The 18694-nt window shown below is 31.5% G+C and overlaps 1 protein-coding gene across 1 annotated transcript; it reads left to right on the forward strand.

Moving 5' to 3' along the window:
* Positions 1-1991: 1991 nt before the first annotated feature.
* Positions 1992-16899, forward strand: LOC127727162 (PDZ domain-containing protein GIPC1-like). Its single transcript, XM_052234610.1, has 5 exons — positions 1992-2456; positions 7204-7573; positions 9560-9660; positions 12227-12308; positions 13238-16899. Exons 1-5 carry the CDS (start codon positions 2148-2150, stop codon positions 13426-13428), a joined length of 1053 nt encoding a protein of 350 aa, XP_052090570.1. The 5' UTR covers positions 1992-2147; the 3' UTR covers positions 13429-16899.
* Positions 16900-18694: the final 1795 nt, after the last annotated feature.

Here is an 18694-nt window from a genome sequence, read left to right on the forward strand (position 1 = left end):
ACCAAACAGGATGTGTAAATTATTATATAATAAGTATTGTGCAATAGCAAGAAATTTTCAATTGCACAGTATTGCACAATAGCAAGAAATCTTCAATTGCACAGTATTGCGCAATAGCAAGAAATCTTCAATTGCACAGTATTGCGCAATAGCAAGAAATATCCAATAGCACAATATTGCGCAATAGCAAGAAATTGTCAATTGTACAGTATTGCGCAATAGCAAGAAATATTTAATAGCACAGGATTGTGCAAAAGAAGATACTTCCTATAAATTGCTTATTTCTTGACCAATTTCAATGGGGTTTTATTCTTGATTTCATGGGGTTCTTTAATATGCTGAATCTAACCGTGTATTTAGTTTTTGGATTTTGGGCCCCGTTTTTAAATTGGTCCACATTGAGGTCCAAAGGGTCCAAAATTAAACTTTGTTTGATTTCATCAAAAATTGAATTATTGGGGTTCTTTGATATGCCGAATCTAACCGTGTATTTAGATTCTTAATTTTTGGTTCCGTTTTCAAATTGGTCTACATTAAGGTCCAAAGGGTCCAAAATTAAACTTAGTTTGATTTTAACAAAAATGAATTCTTAGCTAGGGTTCTTTGATATGCTGAATCTAAACATGTATTTAGATTTTTGATTATGGGCCCAGTTTTCAAGTTGGTCCAAATCAGGGTCCAAAATTAAACTTTGTTTGATTTCAACAAAAATTGAATATATGGGGTTCTTTGATATGATGAATCTAACCATGTATTTAGATTTTTGATTTTTGGGCCCCGTTATCAACTTTGTCCACATTGAGGTCAAAAGGGTCCAAAATTAAACTTTGTTTGATTTCATCAAAAATTGAATTCTTGGGGTTCTTTGATATGCTGAATCTAACCATGTATTTAGATTTTGGATATTGGACCATAATAGGTGAATGTCCAATTTAAAATTTTTAAGTTCTTAGACCACATTCAATCTGTGTTAGAAACCTATGCTGTGTCAAATATTTAATCACAATCCAAATCCAAAGCTGTATCAAGCTTGAATGTTGTGTCCATACTTCCCCCAACTGTTCAGGGTTCGACCTCTGCGGTCGTATCAAGCTGCGCCCTGCGGAGCATTTTATTTTACTTGCAATATGTAAAATGACGGGTTCCCTGTTCCCCTATTTTTGAAATTTCTACCTATTAGGGTTATGTCTGTTTGTTTTGTTTTCCCCCTTTTTTTTCAATATAATGGAATTTTATGCGACTGTCATACAAGTGAGAGGTTTAGCTAGCTATAAAACCAGGTTTAATCCACCATTTTCTACAGAAGGAAATGCTTGTACCAAGTCAGGAATATGACAGTTGTTTTCCATTCGAGCTTTTGATTTTGGCATTTGATAACGGACTTTCCCATTTGAATTTTCCTGGGCGTTCGGTATTTTTGTTATTTTACCTTTTCCCTAATTAAGATCCGCCCCGTCATTCATGTTTTTTTTGGGGGGGGGGGGGGGATAACTTTTCGTCGTTCATATTAATTTTGTTATTGTGATATCTTTTTATCAGACCTTCTGTATAGATTTTGATTGCACACATGACATCTTTTCCCTTATTTCACAAAATTTCCCGACATATTTATTTTCCTCTTTTATTTTGTCTGTTTTTTCAAGGATTTTGTAAAAAAAAAAGGAGGGGGGGGGGGGGGGTGTAATATAATATTTTGAACATCTGGTAATTAGCTAGTTACATCTGTCTTTAATAATCAATAGCTTTTGATTACTGGGAGTATTAATCACAACAAATTAAAAGATTCAGGTAAATGAGAACTGAAATGATAATGTCAAAAATGGATTTCGAATTTTTTTGAAGTTTCAATTTATTGCTTATCTTAAGAGCATCAGATTTCTGTTTTATCCTTCATATATATTAACAAAATAAAGCTTCAATAAAGAATATGAAGAGGAAGGTAGGTTCAATCGTTTTGAGTCGAACCGGAAATGACGTTTTTCGTAGTCGACTATGTAATCCCATAGTCAGGTATAACTTCCGCTTTACCTATGTCACATTACAAAGGTGTAAAAACCAATATAACTAAGGAATATATAGCTTTAATTGATGCTTAGACTGGCTTAAAATAACCAATACCAGTGATTTATATACATTTATACTTTAACATGCATAAAATATTCGGTAAGAAGTCTAAAAGTAAGGACAATATAGCGGATTATACACAAAATTCCACGCAAAATGATTTGCCCCGCCCAGCAGCAGAAACCAACAGTGTGCCTGAAACAAATGGTACATCGAAACAACAGCCACCAGTTGTTCAGAAGAATGACACTCCACCACAACCACCAAGACCAAAGCTTGTTTTTCATTGTCAACAAGCTCATGGCAGTCCAACTGGAATTATTTCCGGGTTTACAAACGTAAAAGAATTGTACCAGAAAATAGCTGATTGCTATGACATGCCAGTTTCAGAGGTAAATAAACTTTAGTTAGTTTGTTATGTCAAATTGTTGTCTGGGAGAGACTATGGACAGTACTGCCAAGTTTTCATGAAGCAAAGGCGTGAGATTTGGCCAAAATTGTAAAGATCAAAGAGAAAAAACAATGGATCAAAGGAAAATACCGCCAAATAAGCATGAAAATGTGTGCGTCTCCATTAATTTTGCATGAGACTTGGCAGCCCTGTATCAAACTCTACAAGATAAACACAGGCCATTTTACAATTATTTTTAAATTATCATTTTCTTAGACTGTACGTCTGAGAATGCTGGCCTGCTCCATATCTCGGCCTAAAATAAATTTGGACCCTAACAAACTCTATATTTACATGTAGAAATAAAATGAACAATCTCAGTTTATCTTGTTTTCTGTTGTGTGTTGTCACTGTCTGTCACGTGGTTTTTGTTTTATTAACTTCACATGTAAACTGTTGTTTTAGTAATTGGTGTCTGTATATACCCCAGTATGTTTTCATTTTGTTTTATCGTTATTGTTCATGGTGGGTATAAAAACAAACAGAACTTTTATTGACAATGAATGGCTTGTTAATTTCTAGAAACGAAAATAAGTGTGCTTCAACAGGTCAGGAATAACCACCAATTGGTGGATTATACCTCAATTGACGTATAATCCACCAATTGACATATAATGGTATAGACCAATTGACGTATAATTCTTTGTTTTTCAAAGCAAATTATTCAACCAAAATGGAGCATTGTTTTCTTAAAACCATATTATTGTATGAAAACATGTCAAACATTCCTAGTTTAGTATAGTGACATAACATATTGCATTTAATCAATAATTGTATTTGCAGTTTCTTCTATTGTTATCTTGTCAATTCTTGATTGGCAAATTTACGACTAATGACCTGTCAATGGACATCAATACTGTCTGTAGTCATGTGATTATGAGTACAACTCCACAGGTGAATGGAGCTCTTTGTTAATACTTGACTTTCATTATTAAGAGTCAATCATGGTCAATAGTACAGATGTTTCAACAAAAGAATTGTTGTACACATGCATTCTCAAGAGATGCAGCAGGCTTTGACAAAACTGAAACTTTCAGAGGACTCAATAATGGTCATAAAATAGGTTGTAAGTTGCAAAATGATGCTCCTATCTCACACTAGCATTTTATAACAAAAAACTTGCATTATACGTCAATTGGTCTATACCAATATATGTCAATTGGTGGATTATACGTCAATTGAGGTATAATCCACCAATTGGTGGTTATTCTTGACCTGTTCAAACTAGACTTGAAGTTCAGTCGAAATGCATACATATAATATTGTACCTTTTATATCTATAGTTTTCAACATTTGAACCTTGGATTTAATAATTTTGAAGTTGTTGCATTCTGGAAATGATAAATAAGAAGATGATGTCTAATTGCCAATGAGAAAACTATCCACTCAAGACACTAATCAATTTTATGGGTGAAAGCTACTACAGGTCAACTTTCAACTCTGAGCAAAACCCATACCTTATGTCAAGTTATTAAAGGTCTGAGGATAAAAAAATGTGAAACAATTCAAAGGCTGCAAGTAAAGAATGTGGCGAGGTTGAACTTGATTGTGATCACTCAACCCTCTCCCCAACTTAGGACAGTAGTGTAACATAAGAAGGAACTGTAAAAGTCATTTGGAAAGTGCATGACTCATCAGATCTGTATAAAAACAAATAAATAGAATACACAAAGATTCAACGGAAGAGTATGCTGGCAGTTACTGTAAGTTACAAAATGTAGTTTTAAGGCAAATTTTAACTAATAGGTGACAGGGGCGTAGCTATCTTATTAATGAAGTGGAATCAAAAACTTAAGGGCGAGGGGTCTGGGGGCCACGTAAGGCCCCCAGTAGGTCCAGGGCACAGCCCTGGTAGGGGGCCAGGGGGGCGAAGCCCCTACCCCCCGGAAGCTCCGCATATATAGCGTTTCAAAACAATCACAACCGAAATAAAACTTGGACATTTTTGTTGTGGTTTTTTGGTCAACTATTTGTTTAACTTCGAGTCGAATGAAGACCTTACATTGTCGTTTGCATTTTTTGTACATGAAAGCTTTTAAAATCACGGAGATTTGTTCCATATGCTAGTATTTGTATTAAGCAAAGTAGATTTAAAAAAACAAACAACAAACATAAACACAATACTATATGTGGAGTTTCTGTTAGCATAAATCATTGGATACCAAATACTTGGTGGACACATTCTCATATATTTTGCTTAACATATGTATTTAGATGTTTAAAAATTTTGTGGGTAAACTCTACAAGAGAGAGATGGGAATTTCGAATTTTACGTAGTTAGGAATATTCGAAGTTGAAATTAATGAACTTTTTCAGAGGAAATGGTACTTTGATCACGATCTTTTTCATGATCTGCGTTCTTTAATTAGCCAGCTAATTAACATATGCATTCGACCAGTTGTATGGCAATATCTAGATGATAACAGTAAAGATACGTGTAATAAAAATTTGGTGTATCTTTCGAACAAGAATCAGCAGTTTAGTGTCCGACTCGGACAGAAAGTTCTTTTTAAAATTGAATGACCTAAAACTTTTAGTCCAATAAAACGAGTTAGAATTAACAATTGATTTAAATGCTTTTACAATTAACCATTCGTATAGCCGGCCCATATAGAAACAACTTCGAATTATCGAATCTATATAAAAGATTTTTTTTGTAAAATAAATTAAAACGTAATACATGTACTGGAAAATGTGTACTTTTTTTATAATAACAGCAGCTCCAACTTCTCATCTACTAGTATACAAAAACTATTGATTGATTGAATGGATATATTATTCCGGTAGCAAATATTACATGCACACAGGACGAGATACGTTGACGTGATGTGAAAATGAACTATTCGTGTTGTCAAGGCCTACATACTTGTTTTTGGTTTTTTTTTTTTGTTTGTGAAAACGACGTTGATGCACGTGCTGCCGTGCCTCCGGGTAGCTATGCCCCTGGGTGAGACCATGCTTTCCCAGACTAAAATATCAATCAGTGAATCTCAAATGGATTTAGTGTAATATACCAGGTGAATGTCAACAGGATGTACATTAGATGTAGTTTGAGATGGTGCAACAAATTTATTTATTCCTTTATCTGTGTAATCGTAGTCTGTGCTTCAAAGAGTTTTAAAGTAGTGAAAAGTGAAACTGGTAACCTCCATCCTCTACCATTAATATGAAAGTATCAAACATAAATACTTACTGACATTATTATATCATATAACAGATATTACTTTAAGACAGTGATTATTAAATGCCCACAACATGTACACTAAAAATGAATTATAGAAAAACTAATCCAAGAATTTGGAAACATGTGTTGAAACAACACGATAATTAACTCATGCACTTCTCACATTCATAAAATAATGTGTTGTTCAGTCACTTTTTGAATATTTTTCTATATATTTGAATTGTTGGACGAGTTATTCTATGATTCGTATAATTTTAGTCTGCATATTGTGTGCATTGAATAATCATGATAATCAAGATAATAGAAATAGAAAATTTTTGATTTAACTGTCTGGGCCAAAATTCCAATACATTTATATATTGATTTATGCTGAAACAAAAATATACACATAACTATCTAATGTCTGGGTATATTATTATATACTATTATCTATTATAGGTTTCTATGGCAATAGAAACTACTTATCTAAATATGTATTTGATTAGGTGAGGTTCAAATTATAGCATTCAATTTATACATATATTTTTTACATGTACGATGTATGTTGAATTGAAATGTAGGTTATAATGACATAATGTCAATGTGACAACAACTCAAAAAGCAATAAAAGCAAAATATCATATTGTGTGTTTTTGTCATTTAGTCATTTTGAAGTCTTAAAAACTCTCATACTTGTTTAACCCTTACACTTAGTGCTTCTTTCTACTTAGGCAGTGGCGGATCCACTTTTAAAAAATGGCTGGATCCGCCCCTGTTAGGTGTTGAATGTGTCTATGCTTCTGATATTCTTTATAAGAATAAGTTTACTTTGAGTTATTGAGAAATTGATAGTTCATGATTTCTGTCTTTGTCATAATTACATTGTACAAATGTAGTTAATTAAAGAACCATCTCTACTTACAGCATTGTCGTATATTGATTGTCTTTGGGTCTCCTGGTGTGTTTTACATAAGTAGTTATACAGTCAGAACTGTATTGGACATTGTAACCTTTATACATTTCTAAATGCGCCATGGGATTTGAAATTGCACTGTTACTCCAAAATTAAACAAATTAAAATTCATAATATATGGTGTTAGGCCCACAAGAGGGAGGGGGGAGGGGGGGGGGGGGGGGGGGGTGTGTTAGGCCCACAAGAGGGGGGGAGGTGTGGGGGGGGGTGTAGGTGTATTGAATGTACATGTGATCTCACAAAACCTGTTTAAACCAGCATTTTTGCGCATGTCCTAAGTCAGGAACCTCAGACCTTTGTTGGTCTTGTGTGTTTTTTAATTTTGGTTCATTTATATGTTTCTGAGTTCAGTTTGGTGTTCATTTCCCTGGATAACCATTATAAAGTGTAAACATAAAATAGTAGAATCTTCTGTCACCATGGTCACTGTCACATCTTCATATTTAATTTTCTCAAATACAACAAATCGTTTGATGGCAAATTCTTCCTGAAATATAGTATGCCATTGCTTGAAAAATAAAATAGAACTGTAAGTTCTAATTTTCTTTTCAGATTTTATTTTGTACGTTAAATACACATAAAGTAGATATGTCCCGACTTCTGGGAGGTCAAATTGGATTAGAAGACTTCATTTTTGCTCATGTAAGAGGTCAACCAAAAGAGTGTGAGGTCACAAAATCTGAGGATGCTCTTGGACTTACTATCACAGACAATGGTGCAGGATATGCATTTATTAAACGGATAAAAGAAAATAGTATTATGGACAAATGTCCACTTGTTAGTCTTGGTGATCATATAGAAAAAATAGATGGTAAAAGTTTGGTTGGATGTCGGCACTTTGAAGTGGCAAAAATGTTAAAAGAAATTCAGAAAGGAACTACTTTTACAATTCGAGTTGTGGAACCAATGAAGTCAGGATTTTGTAAGTACATATATAATGTTTAGTTTATTTAATATACTAAATAAAATCTTTTGTACACATCATGGTAAAATGGTTTCCCTGAATAGGGAGGTTTTTAAAATGTAAGTTTTTTCCTGATTTCCTTGTATATAGAAATAAATGTATGTAAAATGTACTTTTGTGTAAATGACATTAGCTATTTATATTTACAAGGAAACTTGGGATGTATGAATGTTTCAATAAATATTTCCTTTGTATTCATGTAATTAAACTTTGATATGTAACTAACATTTTCTGCACTGTGGATTAAATAAATTTGTAGTTTGAATTGCTAAAAATTGAGGAAATAAATTCCGAAAAGAGTTCAAGGATTATTTTCATTGTTTTTGTTGCACGCAGCGGACTTGTTGGGTAATTTGTGTTTTTATGGTTTTGTTGTGAAGTATGGAAACCTAGTTTTTATTTTGTTTATTTATTTTCTATTGTCAGTGCAGTGAAGTTGTATATTTTAAATGTTTTTATCAAGTACATGAATATATACTATAGGTTTTTCATTAATTGGGCAATTGCAACCAACTGTATTTTTTATACAAGTTCTCACAGTTATTTGCATTTAATTTATGTTGGAAGAAATATTATGTATCAATATAAATTTTACAGCGCTATCCAGATGCATGGATGTTGACTATTTCTGCATTTTGTGCAACCCCAACTTTTAAGAAAATAGGCCCACAATTGAAAAATCATCACTTGCAGAAGGGATGATAAAACCATGGCAATATGTAATGCAAACTGACAAATAACATTAAAAATGTTATGACATAGAGCAGTCAACATTAAAAATGATATTACATAGAGCCGTCAACATTAAACTACATTTTTCATGAAAACCACAAACACCCAAAAGCCAAATAAGATGCTCTGACGGGTTAAGCAGTTCCTTTTCCACAAGTGTCACCTGACTTGTATAACCAGATGATAAATTGTCTTTTTAAAGTTCATGTATCAAGATGATAAAAGGCTTGTTTTTTTACATGCTATTGATGAATTTATTTCTGTAATAATTGTAACACAATTCATCATGAGATAGATCTGCTAGTTAGACATGTCATCATTCATTAATTTTCATGGATGAATTAAAGCAAACTATGAAATTTGCAATTAAATTAAAGGTAAACTGATATTTAACCCATGAATGGTCAAAGAGAATACCTGTCTTTTCCCTATTTGATCATGATAGAATTGTTGATAGCAGAGTTGCATGGAGAAGATCAACGAAAAAGATGTATAAATTTTAAGACATGTGAAAGATGTCCATACTAAAGAATAATAGAATATAAACCTGTTCTTCTAAGGCACCAATCCTTCATCTATTTTCAAATTGTTGGATTTTGATTTTCTTGTTAAAAGACAGTAGGTTTCAGAGGGGAAGTGAAAAAATAATTTGTTAATTTGAAAAGTAGTACTAAAAAATAAATGATTAAGATAATTTTAAGTGTACATGTAATAGAACTGCCTGGTTTTATGAGATTCATTCAAACAATTATCTGTGCTACAAATGTATTAAATCCTCACCTAGACAGTCAATCCAATGAAGACCAACTGCCAGTGAACTTGTTACATTCTTAAAATTACACGAACAGATTATGTTACATTGTGTAAATTGTTAGACGATTGGAAAACAGAAGGGTTTCCATAGAAACAAAAATAATATATCTCATAAAAGTCTGAAATATGAAGGTCATATATTATTACAGTAAATGATCAGTAGACGGACAAGAAACTGACAAATAAAGCAACAAACACACTAAATAAAAAACTAATTATTAAACAGGTTCAAAATAACACATGTACAATGTATGAACATGCATGGATTTTATGTTATACCCTCTGTGTACATTTTACATATATTACTTTCAGTTAAAATGATTTCTTTATTTTGTCTTATTAAATTTTAGCATGCACATGAGACTTTTCAGTTGATTTTAAAATTTAACTCCTTTATAGCATTTGTTGAACAAAAGCAGAGTAAAAAGGGCAGTAGTAGTATAGGTTCAGGAAAACAGACATTACGACTACGGTCAACAGGTCCAGCCACAGTGGAAGATGTAAGTTGTTCTGTATTACTCAGTAAACTGTATGTGTTTAAAATATTTTACATGCATGTACCAGTAGCTTTACATGATCTACAGAATCTAAAATGAAAGAAATCAATTACATCCAAATTTACAGTTTATGAATGTGAGTAATAGGAAATTCAGATCAATGAGACAGCCCAACAGCAAAAAAACCCCAAAAAATCTAGAGGGCAACATATGAACCATGATTTTTTAATTCGTTTCTTTTGTTTTTCACTGTTCATGTTAAAAAATCATTTGATTTCTCATCGCCTGACTTTTTAAAATAAAAAATGTGACTTTTATTCAAGATAAAATGTAATTTGGTTGTGAACATCATCATGCTATTATTGACTTCCTGAAACCAGAGATGTATAGATAGGTTTATGAAACAAAATATAGTTTCTAGTTTTTTTCTTGAACTTTTTTACTGTCTAAAGTTTTTGTACCATGACACTTGAATGTCAGTTACATTATTAAAATAGAAAGCTTCTGTTCATTTGATTGTTGATGAACACCAAATAAAATTGACATTTAAAATTAGCAAATGTGCCATTGTATTTGTAAAAGATGATTTTCAAGAGAACTTTAAAATTGATTTAACATTGATAACTTACTGAACCATATAGTTTAAACATGTTCATGTAAAATGATGTTTGTTTATCAGATTAAAGTCATGGTATTTAATTTGCTTTTTAAAAATTCTGGAGTTATGTGGATTATGCATGATAAAATAAGCCAAGCAAGTCATTTAAAAAAAATTAAAGGGAGTTAATTACACATGATAAATTCAACATAATAAAGGAGTATGTTCGATTAGGTTCCAATATGGCTCCTATTTATAATTATAAACAAATTAGGATTTAATGGCTCTTATGGGAATCATAGTTAAAACAATGACTAGATAGAAAATATGACCATTGTGAAGATTATGTATCAGTGTTCTTTTTAGGATGTCACATTAAGTAGCATCAACTTCTCACCAAAATTTCAATGAAAACAGCTAGGCCAACTTTCAATTAGTTTTCAGGACAGGACACATATATATGCATCCACAAATAGATCATGTAACCTTGTGTTTTCTATAACAAATAACATATCTGACTTGAATATTAAGGTGTCAAACCCTAGGCTCTATGGTTCCTAGGCTCAATTTTGATTAATCCAATTTGGTAAAAATTTTCCAAAATCTAAGTTTTACCTATTTTGAGTGTATTTAAAATGTCAACATTTCATTAGAAAAGTTTGACAAAATATTTACTTTCCCACATGTTTATTCATCAACTTGAATTTTGAAAAACTCTTTAAATCTCCAATCCTCTGATAATTTGTCCATGCTTAGAAGTTAGAACCAACTTTTTTGAAGTCAAAGATCTAGAAAACACAATGAGTAATGTATGTGTTTAATAGGGACATAAATGAATACATGTAGTTGAAACTATAAAGGTCAACTGTACTGGACAAACATTATTGGTTTCATGAAACCATGCTTGTTATTTCGGAGCCTTTTATAGCTGACTATACTGTATGGGTTTTGCTCATTGTTGAAGGTCGTTCAGTGACCTATAGTTGTTAACGTCTCTGTCATTTGGTCTCTGGTCGTGGAGAATTGTCTCATTGGCAATTATACCACATCTTCTTATTTTTATATTGACTGAAACACTTCACATCATCTTTCCATTACTTGTCATCTAAAATTGAATATACAGTTTTAATAGATATTTGATAAAAATGTATTTTAGAGTTCCAACTCTGATGAAGAATTAAATGAAACTGATGCAGACAAAGCTGTATGAACTCCCTCATATAATGAACACAAATCTACCTACCATGCACAAACCCTTTTTATCATTAAATGAATGTATTATGAAAAGGTTTTGTCCAAAAAGTTCACTCTTGCCTGCGGATTATTATATTTTTAGTTTATCATATTCAAAGTACCCAGTATCAATTCTCTTAGTTCAGCTAGCTCAGTATACAGGAGGTCTCATTGACAACCACCCCATATAACTTTTCCCAATACTTTATAAGTGACACTTATCTCATATATGTTAATGGTAATTCCATAAGTATATTGATACAGCCAAGACACATACATTTTGTGCATTTGAGTAAATTTTGTCTTCATGTAAAACTCAGAAGCAAAAAATGTAACTATATATTTATTATCTGTATGAGTATAAGTTTATGTATATGATGATCTTTGAAGCTGTTAGCACATTGATTTAGAAGTTTTGTACATATGGTAAATTATAAATCTTTATATGTCCCGATGAACATGGCTCCTGTTTCATTAGCAGCAACTATTGGAATGTGATTAAAACTACAGATGTACATGTTATGTGTTTAAAGTTAGCCTATATATATTATTTATTTAAGGAGACTTAAAAAAATTGACTGCATTTTCGCTTTCTACATGTAGTAATTGTAACTGAACAGTTTTTTGCTACTCAAGTAAATAAGTGAGTTTGTAATGTTTACTGACTGCAGTAGATTCAGTATGATTTGGTAGCTATATATACAATTGGTACATTTTAATGTACTTTTCTTATTTTAGGTTGACGATTCTTCAGATTTAGCTATAGACAAGATCAATGGTTTATTAGAGTCATTCATGGGTATAAATGATACAGAATTAGGTAAGATAAAAAAGTACAAAAATGTACACATGTTTTTGCCCCACCTACAATATTAGTGGTGCATTATGTTTTCTGGTCCGTGTTTTATTCGATTCGTCCCTCCCGTATCAGGATAAAGTTTTTTGTCACAGTAATTTGTGTTGAAGTTGGGGACTCACTAAGTTCATATGTTCATTATGATGTGAACTTTTTAAATTTGATGTCAAATACGGTTACAATCCTAATTTCACAGTTCATTGGTGTGGTAGTGTGTAAATAGTACATTCTCAAGATAAGGAATTTATTAAGGTAGTATACCATGAAGGTGTGGTCAGCAGGGGCGGATTAAGGGGGGTGCCCGGGCCCCCCTTATGGAACTTTATGTTTGATCCAGATTTTTTACCGCTTCCACTAATTTTAGTTTAGTTTTTTTCAAAATCCATGGATCTGCATGAGACTGGTCAGATCAACTAGAAACTTAGTACACATGTTCATAATGATGTGAACTTTATAATTATTTGCCAAATTATAATTTTTACTCTGATTTCACAGTTCACTGAACAAGGAAAATGATAGTGCGAGGGGGGGCATGTGTCCTGTGGTCACATGTTCTTGTTTCTACTTGGAAAATCCACTATATAGTGTTATTTATGGTAATTGAAACCAATTGTCATCATTTTGCTTCCATCTACGTCATACTCAAAACAATTCAGGCAGTACAGAAATGGTTTATTATTCAACCTCATGAGAAACTGTTTCATTGATTCTTTTTGTCAATACTTGTGTATATGTGATATACTTTTATTGTTTAATAATGAAAAGGCCACACAGAAAGTGATGTTATTCAAATCTCTGTCACCCAATGATTACATTCAAACATTTGTTTCCTTTTATGATTCCACTCACAGTTTTAATTTTTTATAATGAACATTATCTTTATTATTTTACAGCACAACAAATATGGGATATGGGGAGCAAACTAGACAACCCAAGTGATTTCGCCATGGCAATCGACAAATCAGAAATTAAAGATTTTGGATTTGCTGATGATTTTGTCTTTGATTTATGGGGTGCCATAAGTGATGCAAAGAGTGGAAGATTGAACAAGTCAGAAGTCAAAGAATTCAGTGAACAATTTTAAACATGGGAGAGAGATAGTTAATTTTATCATTGAAATAATGTTACCAGATATGTCAAAATTAACCGGTGGGGCATAGCATTATTTATATTGATACAGTCCTGATATTCATACTCAAAACCCTCGTTAAGATACCGATAGCATTCCTGATCAGTTCAGAAGTAAAAAGAAAATAAAAGTTTAATTATGCAAATGTTAACAAAAGAATATCTTTAATTATATCCAGTTCCTGTCTTATTCAGTTACATTTTATAACCATAAATGAAAATAAAACAAACTCTGAAGATGTTGAAGTGAAAATTATCAAACTTGTTTAAGGTCTGTGTAAAAATTATTATTTACAATTTTCATTTTATTTTATGAAAGACTAGGAACTACCATTATATAGTGCTCCCAGAGTTAATTGATATGTCCCAGAGAATTTTGACAGTTCAGTGTTTTTTGCGACCATATGGTCTTCATTTAAATTTTGTGATATTTGTTATGAATTATTGTTTGTTTTATGACCAACTGTTTTATATATGTGTGGAAATTTTGCATTTGTTATTGTCTCATTGCTGTGACTAATTCCATCAACAATGAAACGAATATTTATGATTTTTACAGTTGGTAATTTAATTATCGGCTAACAAAAAAAATATGTATTTAAATATCTGTACATAGATTTATTTGCATAATTAGCTCTCTAAAAATAATTGAAATAGCTTGTTTTATAGAAGTTACAATGAACCAATTCAGAAATAGTGATGCATGATTGAAAAACGTTCATCTTTTGGACGTTCTTATTTGTCTAGACGTCATTTATGTGGATGGTGACACTGTGCAACATAATTTACAAGGTCGTAAATTGAATTTCTGAATTGCTCCATTGTCTTAATATGTGGATTTGAAAATTTGTTTGAACAGCCTTGATTTGTTTATTTTTGAAATATTTATGCCATTATGGCAAGGGAAGTTTTCTTTAAGGGTTCATATATATCACTTAAAGAAAAAAAAATTGTCTCATCAGCTAAAGAAATCCTTTCTTTTATAATTTTCATTGGGCTGTTTCTGTCTGTTTTTATGAGTTTTTAGATTTGAATTTATCGTAGTGCTCAAGAGATTTGAAAGAAGTGATGTAGTTGATAGGCAAATTTTTAATAATGTTGAGTTAGGAAACATTTTAATTCTCTTACTTAAAAAAAAACTTCATCAGAGACACTCATTTTAATTAGCCATCATTTATAGCTAATACAGTTATTTAAAAAAATTATCATAGAGATAGCTAAATGTGAACATTTACATTCAGTGCATAAAATCATTTTGTTCATCCTTCTTTTCTGCTCTTTTTACATGTTTTTAAAACTATTCATCCTTAGTATGCATAAAACATTTTCCACAGGATGTTAAGCAAACAAAAATCTTTCAATAATAGTATTCAACAGTCTGTCAGTCTTGTATTGACATTCATGATTCTTATGTTACCGAGTAGCACATAAAATGTCAAGAACTATATTTCGTGAGGTTTCAGTTTAATACATTGTACCTGTCATAAGGCAATTAAAGACAGATTTTCTGAAACTATCATATACACAAATATATAATTTAAAAAATATTATAATCCCTATTGGTATATTCACTGAGAGGTTAAAATACAAGAATATTTCTGAATGCAAATTTGAATGAAAGAAAACATGAATTATATCTTTATAGTTTGGTAATAATAATAATAATATGAATTTAAAACTTACAGTTTAATGATTATATGAGAACAAATTGTTTTATTCTGAAACCACACTATATTCATGGTTAAATCCAATTGATTGTAAAAACTTTTGTGATATGCTGTCATAGACCTTATGAAATCTTGTCGAAAGAAGTTGTTTGTGTAGAAATTTATTTTTGAAGTAAAAACAGAATACAGATTCACATATAAAATAGGTTTATTTGAGGATTTATAAGCTTCAGTGTTATTATTTCCGATATAAATTTAGTTCTAGATGGCACAAAACAAGATAGAAAAACATTTGTGGTTTTAAATCGGATGAATAAAAATTTAAATTTTATGAGTTTATTAAAAACACAATACACTAATGTAGCCCGATTTACTATCATTTCATACATGAATTTTCTAGAGTTACTGGACAAGCCAGCAAAAAAGTTTTATTTTTAATGAGACTTACCTAAGCCAAACAATTGTCCAGAATAAAATTAACTATTGGAATTTGAAGTATGTGGTATAATTTGTTTTCTGTAACCATTGCCAGGGATGCTTTTGTCACAACTACTGCTAATGAAAGGGTTGTTATGGATACATTTCTCCTATATTTTGGTTTTTGAGTAATTAATGTAAATCATATATTTAGTCCAGTCCTAAATCATTTAAAAATATAGAAGGGTTTATGAAAGGAACAAGCAACAGCTATATGTATTTAATAGCTAGTTTTATTTGGCATTGACGGCTTAATTGTGAATGTTGAGTACAGAGAAGTTGAACCAGACAGCTGTTACGACAGATTTTGTTGATATTTTGAGCTTTACTAAGAAGTTTACTGTTGTGTTAACATTTTTATGTGTGATCATTGTGGTAATTATCGTGTACATTCCTGTTATTTTACAATCTATTTTATTCATGTGATTACATGTGTGTTCATGTTGTGTTCGTTGTCCATTCAAAATTAAGGATTGCTCACATGTATCACACACATTCCTTGACATACATTTACTTTTCTAGTTTAAAATGAATTAAAAGTAATTAAGCAAGCTTCTGTAGAAACTTATTTTTTGATAATTCATTTATTTCATTTCTCAACCTTTGAATATTGTTTTTATCATATTTGATATTTGTAATCTAGAACAGATTTACAAGTTATTTCTTACTGGATTATATTAATAGCAAAAACATTGGTGTTTGTACGCTTCTATCATATATATATATATTCAGTTTAATATTTTAAATGAAAATAGCGTAAATAATGGTTCAAATATCTGAGGAAAATAAAATGATAGAAACAGCACCTGTATAATTTTAAATGAAATTGATGTTATTTTTTTAAAAGCAAAAGTACATTGAGAAAAAGCACTTGCCTTGCATTGATCAGCATTTTGGAAAATGAATTTATGGTGATCCTGGATGGTAATATGCATATCAGATTTACTTGACTTAGATAAAAGATTATCTGTACAAACAAAACCAATCATTTCAAACCTATTTTAAATATTTCACTTTTGAAACAGGTTTTACTGTTACAGAATTTTCCTATAGATATATATTTTTACTTGTTTAAGCGTTAATTGTGTTGTCTCTAATTCTCTATTTAATTTTTTACCAAAATTATTTTTATTGGATACTTACAAATGGATTTTCAATCAAATAAATTGAAGTTGAGAACCAATATCTTGAGTGCTGGTCACTTTCCCATATATATTTATTGATCACTCGACTCATGCTAGAATTGTGACAAATTGAGAAAGGAATAAAATGATGAATGTTCATTTTTGAATTTTATTTTTTTAGCCAATGCAGATTTTAATGGCTAATCAAGTCATTCAAGTGGTCTGAGTAGATTATCAAAACTACCTTTAAATATTTACAGATCTGTAAGCCATTATCACCACTATGGCATGAGTTCCAGTCTGGCTTGGTAACATATAAATATCGATGAGTGCACTTCACATGATGCAAAAATGTCTGAAAATTTGTCAGTAATTTGCCAAAGTTAGTGGTTTCATTTAGATTAAGACGAAGTAATTGCAAGTATACTACAGAATTATAATTTTGGAATGATGATGGATTTTAAGAGAGGCATCCCTATATATAAAGATGTTCTTGGTCATTGTGTTGTTTAGTTGCTGGCTGATTGCCATTTTTTGTATATCTAAAATAATTTCAACAACACTGACTTGGCAAACAATAGCTTCTTCTGTGGATGTCATGCTGCCTGTACCAAAACAAATAAACAAACTTCCTTCTTTCTAGTTGGCATCAGTGATTTTATGGGGAGATCATTTTGATTGATTGATTGTGGCTTAAGACATGAAAGACAAATCTGCATAAGAATCAGGCAATGGCGAAAACATGACAAACAAAAACACGCTCAAGTTTACATTAATTGAAGTTCGAAAGGTATAATAGTGCATGACTATAACATTCTTTCCTTTTCCTGTTCCGGTATTTCAAGATATAATTTGAAATGCACTAGAAATTAACAATTAAGGGGAGCTAACTCTGTGATTAACTAGGATTCTAACCGAAAGTTATCTAGAAATTTCTGGAATTACCAGACACACAAAAATGAAATACCTACAATTTCCAACTCAGGATGAGGGTAACTTCAAAATAGGATGGTAAGGGTGGCTGTTTTTTATTGGCCATGTTTTGAAATTCTTCAAAATTGCAAGATTCTTACAAAGACTGGCACTTGACTTCTAGTGACAAACATTTCATGCATATTCAGGACAAGGTACTTTTTGAAGGTCATTGACATCTCTGTGATCCTATGCATGTCTATAGCCAGTTCTCATCAACTTTATATTTTTATCTAATCCACTTTAAGATAAAGTGGATAAAATATATATATATAAATAAGTATGCTGATTTATCCTGACGTCTGCCCATGTACCATAAAGTGAAGGTCACATAAATCGTATTTAAGGACCCTCTGGCTTTGATTGAAATTTTATGCTTAATTGACTTGAACTGCAAAGAGAAAGCTTACTATAAAGATCAAAGGACAGAGATGTGAACAATTCCAGGTCAACATATAGCCTTCAACAATGAGCAATACCAATACTGTTTAGCCTGGAATGACAGAACCTAAAACGAAGAGCCAGATTTATACTACAAAGGGTGAATGAAAAACAAATATGGTAGACAGCAACCAATGACAGCCACATGATAACACTGGTTCCTGGCTTGGGACAAGAACATAAGAATGTGGTGGGGTTTAACATGCTTTTTTAGCACTCTACATTGTTCCCTAACCTGGTTCAGTAGAGTAACAACACAACATGAAAACAAACTGTAAAAATCAAATTAAGTCATCTGAAAAGATATCTTGAACAAAAAAATACGTTGTTTTATTGTCCTGTGACTTGTGTCGCAGAAAATGAGACCGGGATAATGATCGGTGGGCAGCAGCGTTTACTGATTACTTAAAAGCTGAACTGTTCAGAAGGTAGAAGACCTGGATGCTTCATACTTTATATATAGATGCCTTATGCAATGAAGTTTCTGTCTTTTATATGATAATTTTTCTTTACCTCATTTTCATGGTTCAGTGACTACTTG

This window comes from Mytilus californianus, unplaced genomic scaffold (assembly GCF_021869535.1).
Source record: "Mytilus californianus isolate M0D057914Y unplaced genomic scaffold, xbMytCali1.0.p SCAF_19, whole genome shotgun sequence".
NCBI classification, from domain to species: Eukaryota; Metazoa; Mollusca; class Bivalvia; order Mytilida; family Mytilidae; genus Mytilus; species Mytilus californianus.